A 22,710-nucleotide genomic window follows, 5' to 3' on the forward strand; every position below is an offset into this window, starting at 1 on the left:
CCACTTGAATGAACTTGTTAATAATATCTAGGAGTTTTCTGGTGGAATTTTTGGTGTCAGATATAATATATTATCTGCAAAAGGGATAATTTGATCACTTCTTTCCCAATTAGTACTCCTTTAATTTCCTGCTCTTGTCTCATTGCTCTTGCAAGAGTTTCAAGCCCTATGTTAAAGAGAAGTGGAGACAGTGGACAGTCTTGTCTGGTTCCTGATTTCAATGGGAATGCTTCCAGTTTTTCTCCATTTAGAATGATGTTGGCTGTGGGTTTGTTACATATGGCTTTAATTATGTTGAGGTATGTTCTCTCCAGTCCAATTCCCTCTAGAACTTTGAACATAAATGCATGCTGAATTTTGTCAAAGGCTTCTCTGCATCTATTGAGATGACCATATGTGAACCCAGGTCTTTTGTAAACAGTCAGTATTCTTAACTGCTGAGTCATCTCTCCAGCCCCCTAATTTCTAATTATAGGAGGCAGCTTTACATTTTTCTCTTTGTTTAGAGTTAGTTTTAGGGTTTTGATATCTATTCTCTTTCTTGTAGGTTTTAAAGATAGTATTTAACTTGCTTTATATGTCATTATATATTCATCTCAACTGACTCTATGTATGTATGTATGTATGTGTGTATGTATGTATGTATGTATCTATCTATCTATCTATCTATCTATCTATAATTAGAAACAATACATATCTATCTATCTATCTATCTATATCTATCTATCTATCTATCTATCATTTATCTATCATCTGTCTATCCATCTATCATCTATCTATCTATGCTAGTTTCTGAACTAGTTTGTTTTGTTTGTATGTTATTTTTTTCCCACAAACTGGAATGTTTTAATAATTATACTTTCATTGCATGTTTTAATATTTAGGTAAGTCCTCTTTCATTTAGTTTTCTTTCCAGACTTTCAAACTAATCTCATTTGGTTACCAGCTCTGTGTTTAAAGAACTATTCTTGGTAGTCTGGTTATTAGTGTATGTGTACATTCAGTCCATGGTCAGAGAACAACTTTTGAGACTCAATTCTCTCCTTCCACCATGGTTCTGGGGATCAAACTTAGGAGTCAGGCATGCTCTGCCAGTGCTTTTACCCATGGAGTCATCTCAGTGGCTCTTTTATGACTATACTTTATCATCACTTCATAGTCTCAGAAATTACCTGACTATAATTTAAATTAAATTAAAATGATTAATTTAAGAAGTATTAACATTTTTTAAAAGTTCATTGTTCTCATCCAAGAACCTGACTTGTCACTGTTTATTCAGGTCTTATTTCAACCCATGGCTCTGTGATATTGAGGAAATTAATCTCTTTTCTACATAATTACTCATTAATAAATTGGGAATGATGATGCATTTATCTCATAATGTTGGAATTGAGGGCTGGATGTGCAGCTCAGTGGTTAAGTGCTTACTTAGCATGCCTGGGACTCTAGGTTCAAGACCTAGTTAAAAACACTAAAAAGTAAAAGACAGTGGGTATTCTGGTTTTATTTGAAAATTATGAAAATATTTGCAACATTTTATTACTAAGCATAATAATAAAGTTTTCTATATTACATATTATACATATAATCTTAAAATATAGATTTTCATTTCTAGTTAGTAACAGCAACTCATTTATTTTATTCAGTGAACACACACTGAGTATACATTACATGTCTGTGATGCTTTGGGTGAGAAGTGTGCAGGGACACACACGTTCGGAGACAAGTTTCATTAGGGCGACAGACAATAAAATTTTGATTCAGGATGCGTGATTAATAAAAGTGGTTTTGTATTTTATCAAATTCCATATGAGTAGGAATGATAATTTTCATTTGAACTGGTGAACCTATGCATTCTACTAATGATATTAACCTTTGTTATATTTTTGTAACAAAATATTATAGTATTATATAAGGATTTTCATACTTTAGTGCTCCTGTGAGACTGAATGTGTGTTGAGTATGGGAAAGTGAATAGAGAGAGGGAGAGAGAGAAGGGAGGAGAGAAGGAAAGAAAGAGGGGGAGGGGAGAGAGAGTGAGAGGGGGTGAGGTGATGAGAAATGCTGAGAATCAGAATACTAGCTACGTTTATTGACCTATCATAGTGTGCAGACACCGTTCTGAGAGCTCTGTCCCCAAAGCTCCAGGAGGGAGGTCCGAGGGTTCTTATTTCCACTATACAGAAGAGGAAACTGGGGCACAGAGACAAAGACCCAGGTAAGTGGTGAAGCTGAGTTTCAAAGCCATGTCATGCTTAGCTACTCTGGTACGTGTATGAATGGAGAAAGTTAATACCAAAGCTTCAGTTTTTAAAAGTTATTTACTATTTTTATTTTATGTGGATGAGCATATTGCCTGCATATGTGTCATGCAATGCCCACGGAGGCTGGAAGAAGGTGTCAGATCTCCTGGAACTGGAGTTATGGATGGTTGTTAGCTGCCATGTGGGTGCTGGGATTTGAACCCTGGTCTCTGCAAGAGCAATCAGTGCTCTTAACTGCTGAGTCATCACTCCAGCCCTCCCCTTTCTTATGTGTATGAGTGCTATGCCTGCATGTGTGTAAGTGTACCCGTGTCGTGCAATGCCTATGGAGTACAGAAGAGGGTGTTAGAGTTACTGACAGTTACTAGCTGCAGTGTGGGTGCTGGAATTTGAACCTAGGTCTTCTACAAGGACATGGTCTTCTGCTTTTAATCAATGAGCCATCTCTCCAGTCCTCAAAGCTTTAGTTTTTAGCAGAACAAAAGATTTATTCCCTCGCATGCAAAATGAGCAGTGAGATCAGCTGGCTTTTCAGAGCTGTAGTCTTTCATGTTGGGACTCAGAACACAGGCTGCTCCCACCTTCTGTCAACCCACATCAATATTTGCTTCTGGTCACCAAGGCAGGGAAAGAAAGAAAACGCAGCACCCTCACATTGACTTTTAATGCCTGGGACTGGAGTGACACAAAACTCTTCTCACATTTCATTGGCTGAAGCAAGCCCCAAGGCCAAGGTTTTCTTCAAGATACAGGGAAATGTGATTCTCTCATGTACCCAGAGGAGAGAAGAACCAGATGTGTTGGTGACAGCCCTGATGTCACAATGGTATGCAGCTTAGCTCTAGCTCTGCCACTGATTTTCAACAGGTCTTCTTGCTTCCAATTTTCATATTTGAAAATGACATTTGTTTAGTCAATTGACACCTGTTTTTGAGAACTCACCCTGTGCCAAGTACTGTGTCACGATGGCAGTGAAATAGTAAACACGGGGAGATCTCTGCCCTCAAGAAGTTCACTACTTAGCAGAGATTTTACTTATTATTATTTGTTTATTTATTTACTTTGGTTTGGGTTTTTGATACAGGGTCTTGCTATTTTGCCCAGGTTGCTATCCTCTTGTTTTAAGACCCTGGGTGCTGGGATCACAGGTGTGCACCATCACACCTGGCCTTAATTTAACAGACCTTAGTGATTGACTTCAGTTCTGAAATTCCAAGATTCTATTTAAAAGCAATAATGACGGGCTCCCAGCATGTCACACTCTAGTTACTCAGGCACTTTTCCTTCTCCTGAGTTCACTAGGCAGAAGTGAAAGTCCACTTAAACAAAGAGACAATGCCTTCCCTTCCTCAATGCGAGTGTGTGTGTGTGTGTGTGTGTGTGTGTGTGTGTGTGTGTGTGTATTCTGGCACACACTGTGAAAATGAGGAAGCCTTCACAATTCTCTTAGATATTTTGAATTTAATATAGAAAATTCTTCATAAAAGATGAGAGAAAGTAAATCTGATTGAGAAATTTTGGGACAGACAAATTTGCCACACAATGTACATTCCAGATATTAATGTTTTTCTATTCTCATGAATAAACCAAATTATGAAACTTAGAACATTTCAAAAAATTGGCTTTACAGTTAAATTTTCCCTGGAGAAATATTTATTGGCACAAAATAGAAACATGAATAACGGAATAAAATTGGTTGCCAAGTTAATTTTTTAAAAATCTCTTATGACTTAAAGTAGGTGCCAAATTTTAATTTACTAATTGTCTCCAGTTAAAATAGAGTTAATAAAAATTTATGAGAACTTACCTCATTGTCTTTTAACATTATGCAGCAGTTGAAAACATTGAATGAAATGTACAAATAATTCCACTTTACTTTATGCTGATGCAATTGTGGGATTTCATTTTTTTCTTTTAATACTGAGTGTCAAAATTCTTAAATCAAAGCCAAGGAATAGTCATACAATAGTTGAGCATTCTTTATTGTTTTACAGACATTATAAATAACATTCTGATTAGTTACAACTATTTCTCATCCTGTTGCAATTCTTTACCACTTATGACTTTTCACAATGTAACAGCTTAATTTGCCACTTGTTTGCATTTCCTTATTTTGTGGTGTGTGTGTGTGTGTGTGTGTGTGTGTGTGTGTGTGTGTGTGTGTGCGAATGTGCATATAGAGGCCAGAAGAGGATATCAGGTGTCTTCCTCTCTTAACTTCTCTTGGGACAGGGTCTCTCACTGAACCAGAAGCTCACTGTTTGAGGTAGGATGGCTGGCCAGCAAGTCCTGAGTATCTGCCTTTTGTCCCCCTGCCCTAATGCTGGGGTTACAGGCAGGTGCAGCCATGCTTGTTTTTATTTATGGGTGCTGGGAATTTGAACTTGGGCCCTCCTGTGTTTAGAGCAGGTGCTCTTACCCACTGAGCATCTCCCCAGCGTTTGCTTGTACTTTGAGTTTACTTACTATCCATGTACTTATTTCCTTTCTCAGTAACAAAACAAGGAGAGAAAAGAAAAGACTGGTCAAATGGTAACAAGTTACAGCTAGATAAGAGACATAAACATGGTATTGTATTGTGCAGTAGAATGGCTGAAGTAGTGATATTGTATATATTTCAAAGACCTATGATAAAGGTCTTTGAATATTTTTTCATGAAGAAATGCTAAATGAGTATATATAGAGATATTTATCCTGATTTTAGTATTATACAATATATACATATATTGAAACTTCATGTAATACCCCAGAAAATGTTCAATTTTTATATGTCAACAACAAAAATAAGTAAAATGAGGTCAGAAACCATGATTGTGTATAAACAGAACCTCTGGATTTCCCAGCAGGCATCAGTATTTATTACTAGACTTGAAGGTAAAAAAAAGTAGTACTCAGATCTTTGAGTTGAGAAAAAGCTTACAGGTAGAAGCTGGCGATGTTAGCGAGGGATGAATACCCTTCTGCGCTCCCCACAGGTGTAGTCCCTTCAGTAATCCAGTCTACTGCCATGACATCAAGTGCTACCTCGACACTCGCAAGTCTGTACCTCCAGCCATGCCTTTCTTTGTGAGGGCCACTCTGCCATTTCGGCCACCAAAATATGTAAATGTGCAATAGTTTGAATCTGGAATATCTTTCAAATACCTGCAATTTTAAGGCTTGGTTGCCAGTTTCTGGCACTATTGTGGGGCTGGGGTCTAGTGAAAGAAAGGTAGGTTATTGGGTGTACTGTGAAAAGGATACTGGGACACTGGCACCTCTCTCTCTCTCTCTCTCTCTCTCTCTCTCTCTCTCTCTCTCTCTCTCCCTCAGCTGCCATGAGGTGAGCAGCTTCCTCTGTCATGGGATCCCACCATGATGTTCTGGCCACCATAGGCCCAAAGCAGTATAGCTCACTGACCATAGACTTGAAATAATGAATTAAAACCAACTTTTCCCCCTTGTAAGTTGTTTATCTCTGGTATACTCTTGTCACAGTGACAGAAAGATGTGTACTACAGCCAGAATGCTTTAACTTTTCCCCATCTTCATCAGATTCCTTTATGGTATTTCTTCTTTCAATTTGACCAACTGACACACATGAGGTCTTCCTAGATTCTTCCATTTTGCTTATCAATTACCAAGTATTGTTGATTTGATTTTCTTAATAGGTCATCAATCCATCCTTTTCCTTCAACTTCCAACTTAGGTCAGGCCTTCTTTCTTAATGTATTTGTACTGCTATAACAAAATACCTGATATTGAGCAACTTAAAATAACAGAAATTTATTTCTTATAGTCTTGGAGACTAGGGGATTTAAGTACCAAGGCACTAATAAGAGCTCAGTGTCTGCTTCCAACAGGCACATTGAACTTTCTCCTCAGTGGAAGGCAGAAAAGGAGGCAGGCTTAACTCATTCCACCCAGTACTTCCTGAAGCCATTAACCCCATTTATGAGGGTTTTACCCCTATGACTTAATTGCTTTCTAAATGTCCCCACTTCTTCATACTATCATATAATATTCAATGGGGTAAGTTACGATATTTGGAATTCTAAAAGTATACACTCATTCAAACCATTGTACCATCTACTCAAGAACAGTCTAGCCGCCTAAGTTTTCTTTAAAAAGAGTTTTTTTTTTAAATTATGTGTATGTATATGTGTGTGGTTATGTGCACATGTGTATGCAGGGCCTGCAGAAGGAGGTTTTGTATCCCCTGGAGATTGAGTTAAGGTGGTTGTCAGTCACATGATGTAGGTGCTGGGAGCTAAACTCAGGTCTGCAAGAGCAGTATGTACTCTTAACTGTTGAGTCATTTCTCTAGCCCCACGTTCCTATCTTCAGCCAGGCTTTCCCTGATCATTTCCTGCATTCCTGTCCTTGATCAGACCTTTTCTAATCATAACCTGTTCTATGTATACCCATGGCTTTTGTCCTAGTAAACTATGAACTAACCAACGTCCCTGTACTGTGCTTTCCCTCTACTCAGTGGGTGGGTCTCTTCTGCTTCGATCTTTTTCTGGTACAGCTGCCTGCTCAGGAGGTCTCAGTCTACTGCGAGGGTGAAGCTTCTGTGTCCAGGGTTTCGCATCACATTTTCTTACCATAACAGACCTTTTTCACCCTGACTATACCTTCTCTCTTCTCACCCAACTTGTCTACATCTTCTTGCTTAGTGGGTGATTGTTGAGGACCATGGAAAGATGAAGTTGGAGGGAAGAAATGAAAAGCATCAAAGAACCTGGAGCCAAGATCCCTCTCGCTCTTGTAAAATCCTTGAGTTCACAGTCTTCTGTAAAAACTTTTTAAGAGTTGTATTTATTTATTAATTTTTATTTTATGTATATGAGTGTTTTGCCTTCATGTATGTAAATGCACCCGTGTCATACAACACTAGTAGAGGTCAGAAGAGGATGTTGGATCCCTTGGAACTGGAGTTACAGATGGTTGTTAGCTATCACATGGGTGCTGGGAATGGAACCCGGCTCCTGTGCAAGATGAGCTAGTGCTCTTAACTGCTGAGCCATCTCTCCAGCCTCCTGTAAAATGTTTTGATTCTATATAGTGCTTACAGTGTTTTGTGTGGTCTGAGTGGACTGTATTGTGTCAATCTGTGGACCTAAAGGACAGTGGCCTTGTCTACCAATGCCACTCTGTCTTGATTCCACTATGAAACCACATGAAAGTCATGGTGATAATGGTGATGATGACCGACACGGTCTCACTATGTAGCCCAGCCTGGCCTCAATTTGTGATTCTCCTGCTTTAGCCTCCTGAGTACTGAGATTAGAGGCATGTACCACAAGGCCCAAATCCAAATGTTATTACTTGGTGTTTTCTGACAATAAAAGAAGGGAAAAATTGAACTCTCATGACAAAAGGCAACCTGTTTAAAGGCAATATTAAATCTTGGTTTAAGTAATGTGTTTGAGGAGAGAAGCATTTACCTTCTGCTGAGGAAATGTGGACTCTGTCATGGCAACTTCAAAGCTGTGGGCTCCTCTGGCCTGGGTCTTCTCCCACAGAGCTTTGAGGAACTGCACAGAACCACTCTGTGTGGACAGGGGCTCAGGAAACAGGCTCTGAATGGGCATAAGGATAGAGACATCAGTTACCCCTGGGCCCAATGATACTGTTTGATGGACTCTAAGTACTATGAAGGCTTGGTTGCTTGGTTTGAACTTTAGCATGAATTATTAAGTTAAAGATTTCAAAACTAGTTGATGTTGTTATACAGATACCTAAACCTTATAACACAGTGTTATCTTGACCATTTCCCAACAGTGGTTCTTAATTGGAAAGTGGTTAATATAATTATTCAGATTTACTTTATCACAGATCTGGGAATGAAGGTATAAATTTAAAACTAGAGTTCAACAGTGATGTCTATTTATATAGAGTGAATTATGAAGAATAGAGATCAAACAGTGAAGAGCTCATTGTTTTATATGTGCAATTATGAACAGTTTGAGTAAACACAGGGCAAACAAAACACTTTCATGCTTGTCCTAGTTTGTTTCTTCATTGCTGTGACAAAACACTCTAACCACTACCAACTTGGGGGAGGAAAGGGTTTGTTCAGCTTACATCTCCGGGTCACAGTTCATTAGGGAGCCCAAGGTAGGAACTCAGGACAGGAACCTGGAAGCAGGAGCTGGAGCACAGGCCATGGAGGATCACTGCTTACTGACTTGCTCCCCCCTGACCCCTGCTCAGCCTGCTTTATTATACAACACAGGCCCACCTGCCCAGGGGTGGCACCACCCACAGTGGGCTGGGCCCTCCCACATCACTCAGCAATTAAGAAGGTGCCCCATGGACATGGCCACAGGCCATGCCAATGAAGGAAATTCCCCAATTGAGGCTCCCTCAACCCAGGTGTGTCAAGTTGACACTAAAACTATCTAGCACAATGCTAAAATATATGATGGGTGAATATTCTTAATTAATTTATTTATTTTTTATGCACGAGTGGTTTTTGTGCATGTATGTAAGTGCATTCATGTCATGGAAGCCAGAAGAGGGCATCAGATCCACTAGAACTGGAATTATAGATGGTCGTTAGCCATCATGTGGGCGCTAGAAACTGAATCCAGATCCTCTGGAAGAGCAGCAGCCAATGCTCTTAATCACTGAGCCATCTCTCCAGCCCCATGAGTGAATACTCTTAAAACTTCAGGATAATTTCTTTGTATTGTCAAGGAGTCACTAATTTAAGGGAACTATATTTTGCTATATTCCCATAAAGCCAGTGAAAATCAACTTTTCAATGGATTTGTTAAACTTATGTTTATATATTTACTAATCAATAATGTGTCTAATAATAATTTATACTATGATGTTATATCTGTAAATGTGAGAAGCCTTTCAATTTAAAAGGATGTTATAACAACATATAGAACATGAATAAATGATATAAATATCATTCATTTACATATACTATCAATGTTGTTTTCTACCGTGATATAGGATACAATGAGAATTGGTTCTAAATCATATTTTCTATGTCAGTGACTAAGGCTTACTAGACAGTTTGTGTATACAAGCTTCTACTTAGTGAGTGAGAATTAATAAAATCTTTCCAGGACAATCTCATGATCATCATTAAAATAAGCTGCTTCTTTTGATGAGTAGAGAAAGGCAAAGGATCATGAACTCCATGTTAATGGCTGGCAGATTTTAAAGTTTATGAGCCAGTAACTGATTATGCAATTCCTAGTGTGGACACACTCGGGAATTTCCTAATTACTATTAGAGACATACGGTACGTGACTTTTCATTTCAAGAGCAGGACTTGGTTTAATAAAACATTAATCCAAAGAGGAGCAGTTAGACAAATCTGTGAATCAGAGAAGTCCATGAATGTGTGAAGTTGACATAAAGGTGAGAGTTTGTTCCACTACACAAGACCGTGCTGGGTTTGAAATGACCAGATGGAAGTTTGATGTGGGTTTGCTCCCAAGCTAGGATTTACCCGGAAGATGACATCCCATCAAAGATATGGAGAAGGAAAGGGAGCATTATAGTGAACAGAACTCAGAGAAACATCAGCAATAGCTGTTTTCTGGGAACTTTAAAGAGAAGGAGAAAGAATCAGACCAAGTCAATAAAATGATATTGAAGAGATGAAAAAAAAGATCAAGTTTTCTTGGTTTACTTTCAGAAAACTGACAACCGTTAAAAACCAAGTCAGATGAAACCAAATACAAAATCGCTGATGAAAACTATTTGAAGAATATAAGTAAAGTGGAAGAAAACAAAGATCATTATTTAAAGAAAAGGAAGAAAAATAAATATTATTTTGTTTGCATGCGTTTGGTTCATATCAAAATCTGAAATGTTCTCTATGAGATGTTATTAAGTCTCCATAGAAAGACACTATAGTAAAAATTGACTTCCTTAAGCCATGCCCAACATATTTTCTTAAATATTGTAGTTCTACTTTATGATTATGATGCATTTAGCACTAAATTTTATTTTTGCTCAATAAGCCTTACTTTATAAAGAAACAGACTATTTGGCTGGTGACTTTTAAATTTTACTTTTTACTTATTTATTTATTTATTTTTATTTTGTGTATGCGTGTATTGCCTGCATGTAGGTAAGTGCACCTGTGTTGTGCAATGCCCACGGAGGTCAGAAGAGGCTGTCGGATCCCCTGGAACTGGAGTTATGGACAGTTGTTAGCTGCCATGTGGGTGTTGGGATTTGAACCCGGGTCTTCTGTGAGAACAACCAGTGTTCTTAGCCACTGAGCCATCTCTGCAGGCCCTAAATTTTACTTTATTTTTTATTTGTCTGTGTCTGTGTGTGTATATGGAAGTGTGCTTGCCATGGCATATATGTGGAAGTCGGAGGACAAGTTACATGAGTTGGTTTTCTTCCACTCTGGGTCCTGGATATCAAATTCAGGCTGTCAGGCTTGGGAGCAAATTCCTTTACCCACTGAGCATCTCACTGGCTTTGGTGGTGACTTTTGTAGGAGCTGTTATAGAAATATTTTATTAACTGAAATAAATGCACTATTTCACTACTTTTCTAATTTTCAAGCGTATTGTGACATTTGCATCCTGCATTTCCTGCTTCTGCCTCTCCCTTCACCTGCCTGTATCTCCCACTTCATTTTTCAAAACATAAGCATGAAAAGACAAGTGTCCTGGAGGTCTACCCTTCAGTTTTCTTGTCAACAAAAATGATGTTTAAGAAAAAAAGATGTTCTTAAATGATGGCTAAATTTGTTTTCTCTTCTTGGCCTAGAAGTAATTTTTGAGGGAACTGACACTGATTCTAGTCACTCCAACAGCTGTTAAAGTGCCTGAAAACAAATCCTGAGTTCATCACTCTCTAGTCCAGCTTTGGCAGCCAAAAGAAAAATGAGGAGGAACCCAATAGAGGGATGCTTTCGGAAGCGCTCCTCAAGAAATTCTAGTGGACTTTGATTTGGACATTTACAATTTGCTCTGTTCTGATTTTTTTTTTCTGGTTCTCTGTCTAGAACTTGTAATGCTAACTGTTCTTGCCTTTACTTCTCCTCCACTTCTCCTAGGCACTGGTCAAGGATTTTCTTTTCTCCGCACTGTTAAGAGTTATACAGTTTGGGAGTCTTTTAGATAGACCCACTGAATGGGTACCCCAATTGCCTCACCCTGTGTCCCTGTTCAGCATGGAAGAAGCCAGAGTGAATTGTCCTTATTCCCCATTGGCAAATTTGGGTAACCTCTTCAGAAAGTGATATAATAGGAATAGGAGGTAGAAATTGGCTAGGAAATTAGGGTAAAAAGACCCCAAAGAAAAGTAGCCGGTTTCCTTCTTGGCTAAAAGTCAAAATGTCCTTAGACCTTTTAGCAGCCTGGTCTGTATCAAAGTCCAAAAATGTCAAAAGTATTTAAGAACTCCTGTCTAATCCCTAAATTTTGAAGGTCACCTTTTCAGAGGGGGGTAGTATCAGAACAGCATATAGCCCCCGAAACCACCTGATGGGCATGCACCTTCAGTCCTAGTAAGTATGTGAATATAAAACAGCTGGAATGGGTTAGCTTTACTGCTAATTGTACTCCAGCCCACACTCTTATTCTTATAGTTTTAAACCTAAGGAATTCAAGATAAGGTAGGTTTAGTTGTTGATTAATGATCCAGGATATTTAAAATATTTATTTATTTATTTATTTATTTATTTATTTTTATTTTATATGTATGAGAGTTTGGCTTGCATGGATGTTAAAGGTACCATGTGCATTCAATGCCCTCAGAGTCCAGAAGAGGGCATAAGATCCCCTGGAACTAAAATTATAGATGGTTGTTAGCTACAACATGGGTGTTGAGAACTGAACCGGAGTCCTCTGTAAGAGCAGCCAGTGCTCTTAACAGCTGAGCATCTCTCCAGTCCCCCAGGATATATTTTTTTTTAAAGGAAATCATCTTAAAATATAGAAACTCCATGCTAATGAATTTATATGTACTATTGCTATCTACATATCATTTATGGCCAAAGAATTAGTAATTCAATAAAAATGATTATAACTTCACACTGAAGCACCTCGTTAAGGAACTGAAGTATGAATTATACATACCTGTTGGAATAGAAACATGATCTGGATCCATGGCTGAGGCTCTTGGCTGATGAGGATGAAACTGGACTTGCTGTACAGGCAATAATGATCCTTCAGAGAACAGGTGAAAAACAGCTTTGCCACACAATTTCTTGCAGTATCTAGAAATAGACACACATATTGTTAAACATTAATTTCCTCCCAGAGTGACGCTTTGTGATTCAGAACATAAGCACTTTTAGAAACCAATCTTCAGTTTTCAAAAGAAAACTGTGAGCTAATGACTCCTGTCACCTCTGTATTTGGGAATAGATCCATTTCATGGAAGTTAGATGTAAATTAACATATTTTAGACAGACTGTATTTGATCAACTTTTTTCTTATTTTAAATAACATGCAACAATGAAAAGATCAAGCAACTTCTACAGAAGTAAAAAGTCATCCAATTAATACAATAAAGGGCCCCGTGTTCCCATGTCATAGTCATCTGATTGGACATGTGGAAGTGGTAACGTGGGAAGATGACTGAATGGAGAACATGCAGCATCACTTGTCAGTGGTGGCATGCTTCCAATTGCTGATGCTGTTCTCTTGGCTGTGTTGAACACAGCTTCCAATAAATGCCTGTCAGAGATGTGGACTCCTCTGCTCTCTCTGGTCTGGTTTGAAAGGTAATTGCATTTTGAAGATCAATAGCAGCAGATTTAATGAGATTACTCCTTAAGGACAGGCAAGTGGTGGGTGAGTGACATGGAGCTGTAGCTGTGAAGAGCCATACATATAGGCAGTCAAGAATGAATGAATGAATGAATGAATGAATGAATGAATGAATGAAGTACATATAGGTTGAGACTGTATGTGTGTTAGACACTGTATGAAGTTCTGGATAGTAATAGTCCCACAGATTGACTTTTGCAAATATTACATGTTGGACTCCATCTAATTTTTCCAGCCATATAAGATGAATGGAATTATTGCTTGAATTTGAACTGTTGCCCAAAGCCTCCTATGTTAAAGGCTTCATTACCAACCAATGGACTTTGGGAGCAGGGATGACAGGGTCATGAAGGCTCTAAGCCCATTAGTCAATCTATTGGAAGGCTAACCATTTGATGACATTATTGGGAGGTGTTGGGAACTAGGAGGTGGGACTCAGAGGTAGTAGGTCACTCTAAGGGCATGCTGTGGAGGGTGTACCTTCCTTGACCCAGTCTCTCTCTCTCTCTCTCTCTCTCTCATCCCTGGCTGTCATGAGCACCTTCCTTGGCCACATACTCCAGCACCATGATGTTCTGTATCACCTCAGGTACAAAGTAGTGAGACCAGCTTGCCATGGACTGAAATATCTGAAACCAGGAGCCAAAATGAACCTTTCCTCCTTTAGTTGGCTTCCAACTGGCATTTGTCACAGCAATGAAAAGGAGACAAACACGGGCATTATTATTTGTCTTTTAAAGATGAGAAGACTTGGTCCATTAGAAAGTTAGACTAGTGAACCACTGAGACTATCTTGTTCACCACATAACCTTGTATAGTATAGATTAATAGGTAAATAGATAATTTGTGTCTGGACAAATGAGTGGAGTTCAAGGATCCAGAAAAAATTACTCAACATTGCTAGCCCTGTGGCAGAGTGTGAGTCAGGTTTTGAACTAGCGGGGCTGACACCATATTGAGATGCTTTAGGCTCTACCATGAGTGGTTTTTAAATTGTAGAGTCAAAACCACACATACATATAAATAAATAGGATATTGAAAAATAAACTGTAGAGTCATATTGATAGCTCACCTAAAATTTATTGTTTTATTATTAATCTGACATTTTAAGTACAACATTCTGAAAATTAACAGAGTCACTATGCCAACTATTAAAAGTAGAGGTGGAGTGGAGTTTCTTTAAAGTTGAGGTGAGTCTAATAAAGGTGATAGACTTAGTCACCACCTAAACCAGTCTACTGAAGTTATTTGTCTCAGGAATTTTGTTGTAGTGATGGAAAACTAGTTAATACAATGGTAATTAAAAGAATAATTGACCAGATGTTCGGAAAAACTCAATTGAAACTGATTTATGGTGAGCCTGCCTTTGTGCACATCTGTAATCCCAGGTACTTGGGAGAAGCAGGAGGGTCATGAATTCAAGGCAAGTGTGGACTATGTAGGATGATCCTGTAGTCAACTATCCAACTAGACATTTATGCTAAAGAAACAGGAAATTAACTATCCTATAAGTTCACATGCCTAGAAATGTCATGTGAAATAAATCTAGGTATAATGTCTACATTAAACAGCAATATGTTTTCCTTTGATGAAAAGTTTCAAAGGCAACAAGCCCTGGTCTGAGAACCTGTGTAATTAGCTTGACAGTTAGTTACATGTTGGACTTTGTCACGAGAAAACAGTTTCTGTCTTTTTCCTTTCCCCAAATTCTTACTGCTTATGTATGTTTTATTTGGAAAATAAACAGTGATTAGATTTATTTCACTTGCACTGGAACTATTTGTTTTATATCCAAACCACAGGGGTCTCAGATCACATAAAATAAAGTGGTAGAAGAGGAGATCCTTTACTTAGGAGCATATGCATTGGCTATAAAAATAAATCAGTAGTTCTGCAATATCAGGCTTCTGTTGATGCTTTCAACAAACTGGGTCTATTTCAATATTCTCATTTTTTTTCAGAGCTTTACTAGCTTGGAAATTTCTTCCACAGCATTAAGGTTTAGTTGTGATTTTTCTCAGTGATTTTCTCCTCTGGTTCATTACATAGCATCAAATAGTAGACATGAAATAGTTATTGGATCAATGAATGAGTGAACATTAGAGACTGCTGACAGTTAATAGAGGCCCTGATGGTACCCTTGCTAATTAAGAAGCTTCTAACCAAATGAGAGACAAATCTATAAACAGAGGTTACAACTTATTTTAAGATCATGAAGTGACAGAGGGAGACAAAACTATGGCTGTTGAGAGAACTGGGCAAGGTATTCTAACCAGAGAGTAAGGGATGAGGGGAAGGCTTGAGGCACACCTTGAAAAATGACCAAAAATGACTATTTTATTTTTTACACTTAAATAAAAAAGCATTTTAAAGATGGATCATGCCTGAGGAATGACATGACATGCGAGGTTGTCCTTTGGCCTCCATATGTGCATTCACATGCACATCTGCACACATATGCACCTTCCTCCTCATGAATGTGTACACACATAAAAACACACAAAAGCATTTTAAGTGCCAGGACCACTCTTTCTACATGCCATGTTCCAATATTAGGGAATTTATAAGGAGGCTGCCTCCTTATGATTTTTACTTTCTTTTTCTCTCTTATCTGTCCCTGTGTTTTCTCTCCCTCACACATCTTTATTACAACCTTACTATATTTTAAAAAGCTTATAGGTTTTAATTCCTCTTGTTGTGTTGTGCTATGCAATTTTGCTCATACATTTTTTTTAAAAAAACATGAAATTGGGTCTTAAAAATATCTCTTGTTCTCTTTTTCTCTCTAAAGGCCTCCCTGTTTTCTGCAAGATTATATTTTTATAGAACCTAGATTCTTGTTTATTTTTCGCTTTTTTCATGGCCCCGTCTTTGATTTCATTCAATTATTATTTCTACTTTTATTCTAAGTAATTTGTTTTCCTATTTTATTTATTATTATTATTATTATTATTATTATTTATTTGTCTGGGTGTATTGCCTGCAGAGGTCAGAAGTGGGTGTCTGATCCCCTGGTACTGGAGTTATGGATGGTTGTTAGCTGCCATGTGGGTGCTAGGAATGGAACGTGGGTCCTCTGCAAGAGTAGCCAGTGCTCTTAAGCACTGAGCCAACTCTTCTGCCCCAAATTCTAAATAATTTGTAACATCATAGCACACTCTATATAATTTCTGCAATTTTCTTTTCTATGAACATTGATGGGATAGTAGTTGGTTTTAATTGATTTTAGTATATTTGTGTATTGGTTGGGTTACATATTATTGCTGTTAAAGCAGTTTCTTTTCTTCTATATGTGAGTTTCTGTGGATTGAGCTCTCAAGTGAGAGTATTCTAAAAGGACTCACAGAGAAAATTTTAAGTGTCATTTAACTCAGTAGATATACAAATTGCAATACAGAAATACAAAAGCATTGAAAAAAGAAAGGCAATATGTCTCTTCTAAAAGATTACATATCCTCAGTTACTAAATGCAAAGGCACTGATATAGGTAAAATGCCAGGTGAAGAATTCAAAAGTTATTTATAAAAATAATCAGTGATTTCAAAGGGAATCCAAACAGGTAGACAAACGAAATAAGGAAATAGATTCAGAAGATGCAAAGGAAAGTTAGAAACATAGAAAAGAAAGTAACACAGGTGAGCAAGTCAACAGTGTGGATGAGAGATTCCGAGGAAGTGATGCCTCAGTCCTGTTCAGCCAAGTTCCTCATGAGTATTGCAAATATTTTCATATTTCCACTGAAAGAAGAAAGGTGGTCTAAATAATAAACAAATAAATAGATAATTCAACCACTGATCCAACTTTTTGTGCACGAGTCCAAATGCAAAAGTGTAAGTAACAACAATAATGAAAAAACCAGTACAATGTATCTTCTACAAAGCCTACCAGTCCCACAGTAATGGCTCCCAATGAGTGACTTAGATGAAATTCCAGACCAAGTATTTGAAAGAATGATTATAAATCTATTCAATGAATTAAAAGAAGACACAAATAAATTTAAAGAGAACGTTAACAGCTGAGTCAAATAAGGAAGCCACAAAAGACATAGAAACCAAATTAAATAAGTGAGTAGGAAATCTGAAGAAAAAAACTGAAATGACATTGGAAATGAGATAAGTCAAAGGAAATAAAAGGCTCAGTGGAAATCTCACCAACAGAATGGATTACAGGGAAGACAGACTTTCAAGGCTAGAATGTAAGGTAGAAGAATTGGTACATGCAGTCAAAGAGAATACTAAATAAATAAAAACGATAGGATTGGAATATGTCAGGTCTTTGGGGCACCATGAAAAGACCAAATCTATGAACCATGGGCACAGAAGAAGAAGAAAAATTCCATGCCAAAGGCATATAAAATATTTTCAATATGATAGCAGAAAATGTCCCAAATCTACGGAAAGGGTAGAACACCACATACATAGGGCCAGAAAAGGAAACTCCCCACATCATGCTATAGTTAAAACGCTAAATTTACAGAACAAAGAAAATGTATTGAAAGCTGCAGGACAAAAACACCAAGTCATATATAAAGGGAAGTTCATTAAAATAACAACTAATTTCTCACCTTTTAAAAGCCAGAAGGGCATGTAATGATGTATTCCAAGTTCTGAAAGATAACAGCTGCCAATCTAGATCCCTATATCCAGCAGAGTCATTCCATCACTTACATACATAAATAAATATGCGTGAAAATGGAAGGGGGCCTACTTGGGGAGAAGTAAGGAATCAGTGGGAGGTGGACAGGAGAGGATAACAGGGTCAATATGATCATAATACATTAAGTGCATGTGTAAAAATGTCATAATGAAACCCATTATCAAGAAAAACCCAATACAAAAGTAGAGCCCTACTTCTTACCCTGTAAAGTATGGGGAGGTGGGGTGGGAAGGATGGTGTGGGAGTGTGGGGAGGCAAATATGAGCAAAATACAATGATATATATGTTTAAAAATGCCATGATGAAACCTATTTTGGATGCTAACAAAAATAAGCAAAATTCATTTAAAAGCAACAACAAAATAAATAGAAATCCCAATTCAGTATGACTGATGTATATGTTGAACAATTTAGAGAACGAAGTAAAGTTCTCTTGAAAGTGATTTCTTTGATAATTCAGTATTAGTAGTCATACATTCAGAAATGTACAAACCATAGATGAAAAAAGTCTTACTCTGTGATCCTGCTTTTGGGAACATAATTCCAAATTATGAAATGGTATACAAATATAAATGCTTATATAAGTGCATGGGAAAAGATCTGTAAATCTGTAGACCTATCACAGACAAAGATTACTTCAGAATTGGGAGGGGGAATGAAAGTGGAGAGGGTACTCGCTTTGCTTCAGTAGAGTTATGAACTGCATGGTTTAGTGTGAGTGACCAGCAAACTGCATATGTGATGATGGTTGCATAAGCTTAATGGCTGGTAACGTCTCAGCCATTGTATCCTTGGGGGCACTCACATGTTTGTAATGATGCTCATGCACACAAACCTCTGCTGCCTGTCATAAACAATGCACACAAACCTCTGCTGCCTGTCATAAACAATGCACACAAACCTCTGCTGCCTGTCATAAACAATGTGGAGCAACGCAATTATGAACAGCAAACAATATTTGATGATAATATTGTACTTTTTGTTGTTTCTCCCCCCCTTCCTTCCTCCCTTCTTTCCTTTGTTTCTTTCTTCCTTCTTTTGGAGACAGTCTCTCGCTATGTAACACAGGCACGCCTCGAACTCATGGTCCTCATGCCTCAGCCTCCCAAGTGCTGACATTAGAAGCCTGTGCATTGTGCCCAATTTATATTATATTTTCAATTACTAGTTTTGAGTGAATTTGTCTTAATTACTTTTCTGTTGATGTGACAAAATACCCTGACAAAACAATTTAAGAGAGAAAGGATTTATTTTGGCTCACAGTTCAAGGATACATTCCATCAGGGTGGGGAAGTCCTGGTGGCAGAAACTTAAGAAGGCAGTTGGTCTCATTACATCCACAGCCAGGAAGTAGATAATGGTGAATGCTTGTGTTCTCACTTTCCCCTTCTTACAGAGTCCAGGATCCCAGCCCAGGGGCAGATGCCTACCACATTGAGCAAGTCTTCCCACCTCACTTAACCTACTCAGAACAATTCCTGACAGGCATGCCTAGAGGCCTGTCTTCCTGGTGATTCTAAAGCTCATCAAATTCACACTTCAGATTAACCATCACAAGTGCTCCTACTTTTAAAAAAGCTTACTGTAGAAATGGAGACAGTATTATGCTGGCAGCAGCCTTAGACATCTCACGATTATGGTGTCTCTTGATTGAACTGTTTTTTCTCTTGATTCCAAACTCAATATAAATAATACATGGGGAGGTATGTACATGTTTGGCTAGGGATGTGTGTATGTGGAGAGTGTATGTGCCCATGCATGTGCACAGAGGCCAGGGGAGGCTCTCAGGTGTCCTACTGTCTTACTTATTACCTTGAGATTTGGGTATTTCATTGAAACTGGAGCTAGCCTGGTGGCCAGGAATCCCCAGGGATCCTCCTGTTGTGGGAGGTGCACAGCTCTGAGGTTCTAGGTGCACACATGGCCACGCCTGGCTTTTCTACATAGGTGCTAGAGATTCAACCCTAGTCCTCGTGCTTACAAAGCAAGTGCTTTTATACACTGAAACATTCCCTCAGCCCAAACTCATGCTGTTTTGCCCATCACATCCTTATCAACAACAATAGGATGTACCATACATTTCTATATAGACTTGATAGTGTAGTGGACTATACTCCCCATGTTTCTGCAAGTAGGTCCTATGATTGCACAGCAAGACTGCCTAAGGGAACTTAACCCTATCGTTAAAGTACACACAGTTTATTTTTGTATTGTTTAAACTCTTCAGATTTTATAGCCATGTATTATTTATGCAATTTTTAAAGAAAAATAAGCATAATAGAAATTTATTCAAGATCTGTTAAAGGAAGTAATTTAAATGATGTCAGGTAGCTGGGATAATATTTAGTTTCAATTTTTTTTCTTTTATTTTCTGAGTTCACAGCCTTTCCCCTCATCCATTTGAGCCTCCACTAATGTAGAAGTCAGATAAAGGTAAGAATGATTATGGAGTAGATATTATATAGTAATAAGATGATAAAGAAAAAAAGAGATACAATTCATATTTTAACTGCTCAAACTGTATTATACTTGAGGAAGAAATTTTTTCCATTTCTTTATCTCCCTTCACTTTATTAACCCTTGAACATGGAGGGCTGTCAGTGGAGGGCATGTGGTATGGAGAGACATGCACAGAGTGGAGAATGGCAGGTGCGGGAAGAAACACATTGGTCACTTTGCCTGTGATAGTCCAGATCTTATCACAGGACAGTGTGTAGTGTCCTTTGGAGCACATATACAGTATGTGTAAATTTCTTATGGGAAACTAGTCTTGAAAAAAAAAAAAAACGTGCCAGTTGCTGTTTTATGCCAGTATTGAAGAACGAAATGAGGTTTGCCCATTAACTTCTTTAAATTAAGTATCGGAGGGCTAATGTTTCTGCCCTGGGAGAGGGACTAGGAAACCCTTCCTATCACAGAACATTCTAGGCCAGCTTCCTCAGCCCAGCATGCAAAGTCCACTTCTCCTCTTGGGGTGGTGGTTACAAGCACAGGCCCTGAAGTCAGACTTTCTTGTTTCCTCATGCTGTGGCTTTGGGCAGGATACATAACTTCTCCATGGCTCAATTCAGAATAATCATAGCACCTATTTCTATGGGCTGTTTAGGACCAGCCATCTTGAGTTGCCTGACAATAAGGTGATTCTTGGGATTCAAGTCTTTACATGGTACAGTTATGAAAGCATCGGACAAATTGGTATCAGTTGGTCACACTAGCTAATGTTAGCATAACATGGGTTATTAGGATTCAAGTCTTTACATGGTAGAGGTGTGAAAGCATCAGACAAATTGGGATGAGTTGGTCACACTAGCTAATGTTAGCATAACATGGGTTAATTCAGGCAAGTCTCACAGGCAGCCATGAACTTGGCACTAGAGGAAATGTTTAATAACGTTTATTATTGTTACCATTATCACTATTACTATTGCTTGTTTTTAATATGAGAAAAGAAAAATAATCCCTTAGCAGGAGGAAGTGTTTGAATATTGTGACAACACAGTGGGTTAATTAGAGCAAAGGAGTTATATGATCACTGTAATCTAGAAATCTTAGCATCATGAATTTTAAAAATTAATTATTGCTATTTTTTAAAAAGAGTGCACTACAAAGTTAGCTCATCCCAAAGTAAAGGCTGAAATAAAATTTTATGAAATTAAAAAAAAAAATCTCTGGGAGCACAACAGAGGTAGAAGGTCTAGCAAGAAAGATCTGTAGCTGCTTGAATCATCATTTTTCTTTGAGATCTTCCAAAATGGTAGGACTATAAGCCATATGGAAGTGGGGCTCTTGATGCTCACATTGTTTAAAAGCTCAGAAGCAGAGACATACAGCAAGAACACTCGAGGGAAAGGCTTGATATTTTGCTATTGTTCTGGTTAGTTTTTGTTTGTTTGTTTGAGACAGGGTCTCCCTGTAGCCCCAACTGGCCTGGAATTCACTATGTAAATCAAGTTGGCCTCCATCTCACAGAGATCCACCTGCTTCTGCCTCCTGAGTGCTGAGATCAAAGGCATGCACCACTGTACCTGGCATGTGCTGGTTAGTTTTGACTATTAACATGCACAGTATAGAATCATTTGGGAAGGTTTCATATCGAAGAATTGTGTAGATCAGATGGGCCTGTGGACATGTCTGTGGAACATTGTCTTGATTATTAACAGATGCAGACAGACCCAGCCCATTGTGGGCAGCATCATTCCTTAGGCAGGGAGTCCTATGTATGACCAGAGAAAGCCAGTTGAAAGCAACAAGCAAGCAGATAGAATAAGCACATTTATTTCTCGCTGTGGATGTGGAGCTGCTTGATTTCTGCCTTGACTTCCCTGCATTAATAGATTGTAACTTGGAATTATAAGTCAAACAGACCCTTTCCTTCCCTAATTTGCTTTGGTCATTGTGTTTTATCACAGCAACAGAAAGGAAACCAGAGCAGCTGTATACAATGCATCAAAAGCGAAAGGAAGGTTTGTTTTAAACAGAGGAATAAGGGAAAATAAACAAGGGGAAATCACGACTAATTGATTTCTTAATGTATTGAGCTTTGTTCTGAGAGCTTATGTGTATATTGCCATTTATCCTCACAGTAATGGTGTGGATACTTTCAGTTTCAAAGGGGAATCTTGGGCTCAAATGTGCTAAGTCGTTTTCCCAAGTTCAGATGGTTGGCGGAGTCAATGGACACAAGCCCAGACTGTGGACCTGTCCAGTGGCCCCTAACTCTGTAGTTATGTCCAGACTAAATAATAATTAACAGCTTAGTCAAGGAGGGGTTAAATTCATACTTAATTACTTTAAGCTATTAAACATCTTATAAATCATGCATCGTTTCTATTTGCAGTGTGTTTAGAGATTTGTTGATTATCTACTCTTCGTTTTGAAGCAGTTTTGTGTTTCTTGGCACTGTCGAAGGAGTTAGGTAATGCATTCCCATTCATGCTGATACTTCTCTTGAGGGAAGCCCTCATGACTGATACGTGAAATCCTAGCAAGAGATACTGCTGTCCCCAGTGGGAACCACATGACCTACAGACATCAGGAGTGAGG

The 22,710-nt window shown here is 38.2% G+C and overlaps 1 protein-coding gene and 1 long non-coding RNA gene across 3 annotated transcripts in view; one reads left to right on the forward strand and one right to left on the reverse strand.

The window, feature by feature from the left end:
- The window catches only part of LOC103737622, a 190,307-nt gene that overhangs the window by 148,518 nt on the left and 19,079 nt on the right, over positions 1 to 22,710 (forward strand). The window lies entirely within an intron of this gene.
- The window catches only part of Veph1 (ventricular zone expressed PH domain containing 1), a 243,699-nt gene that overhangs the window by 63,154 nt on the left and 157,835 nt on the right, over positions 1 to 22,710 (reverse strand). The window contains exons 9-10 of one of the 2 annotated variants that reach the window (XM_008837452.1): positions 12,317 to 12,456; positions 7,694 to 7,828 (exon numbers count right to left, since the gene is read on the reverse strand). In XM_008837452.1, coding sequence (XP_008835674.1) covers positions 7,694 to 7,828; positions 12,317 to 12,456 — 275 coding nt within the window. The remainder of the gene's footprint in view (positions 1 to 7,693; positions 7,829 to 12,316; positions 12,457 to 22,710) is intronic. The other variant, XM_008837453.2, reaches the window with a different exon arrangement.

This window comes from Nannospalax galili, unplaced genomic scaffold (genome assembly GCF_000622305.1).
Source record: "Nannospalax galili isolate Female #2095 unplaced genomic scaffold, S.galili_v1.0 scaffold617, whole genome shotgun sequence".
Taxonomy (NCBI): domain Eukaryota; kingdom Metazoa; phylum Chordata; class Mammalia; order Rodentia; family Spalacidae; genus Nannospalax; species Nannospalax galili.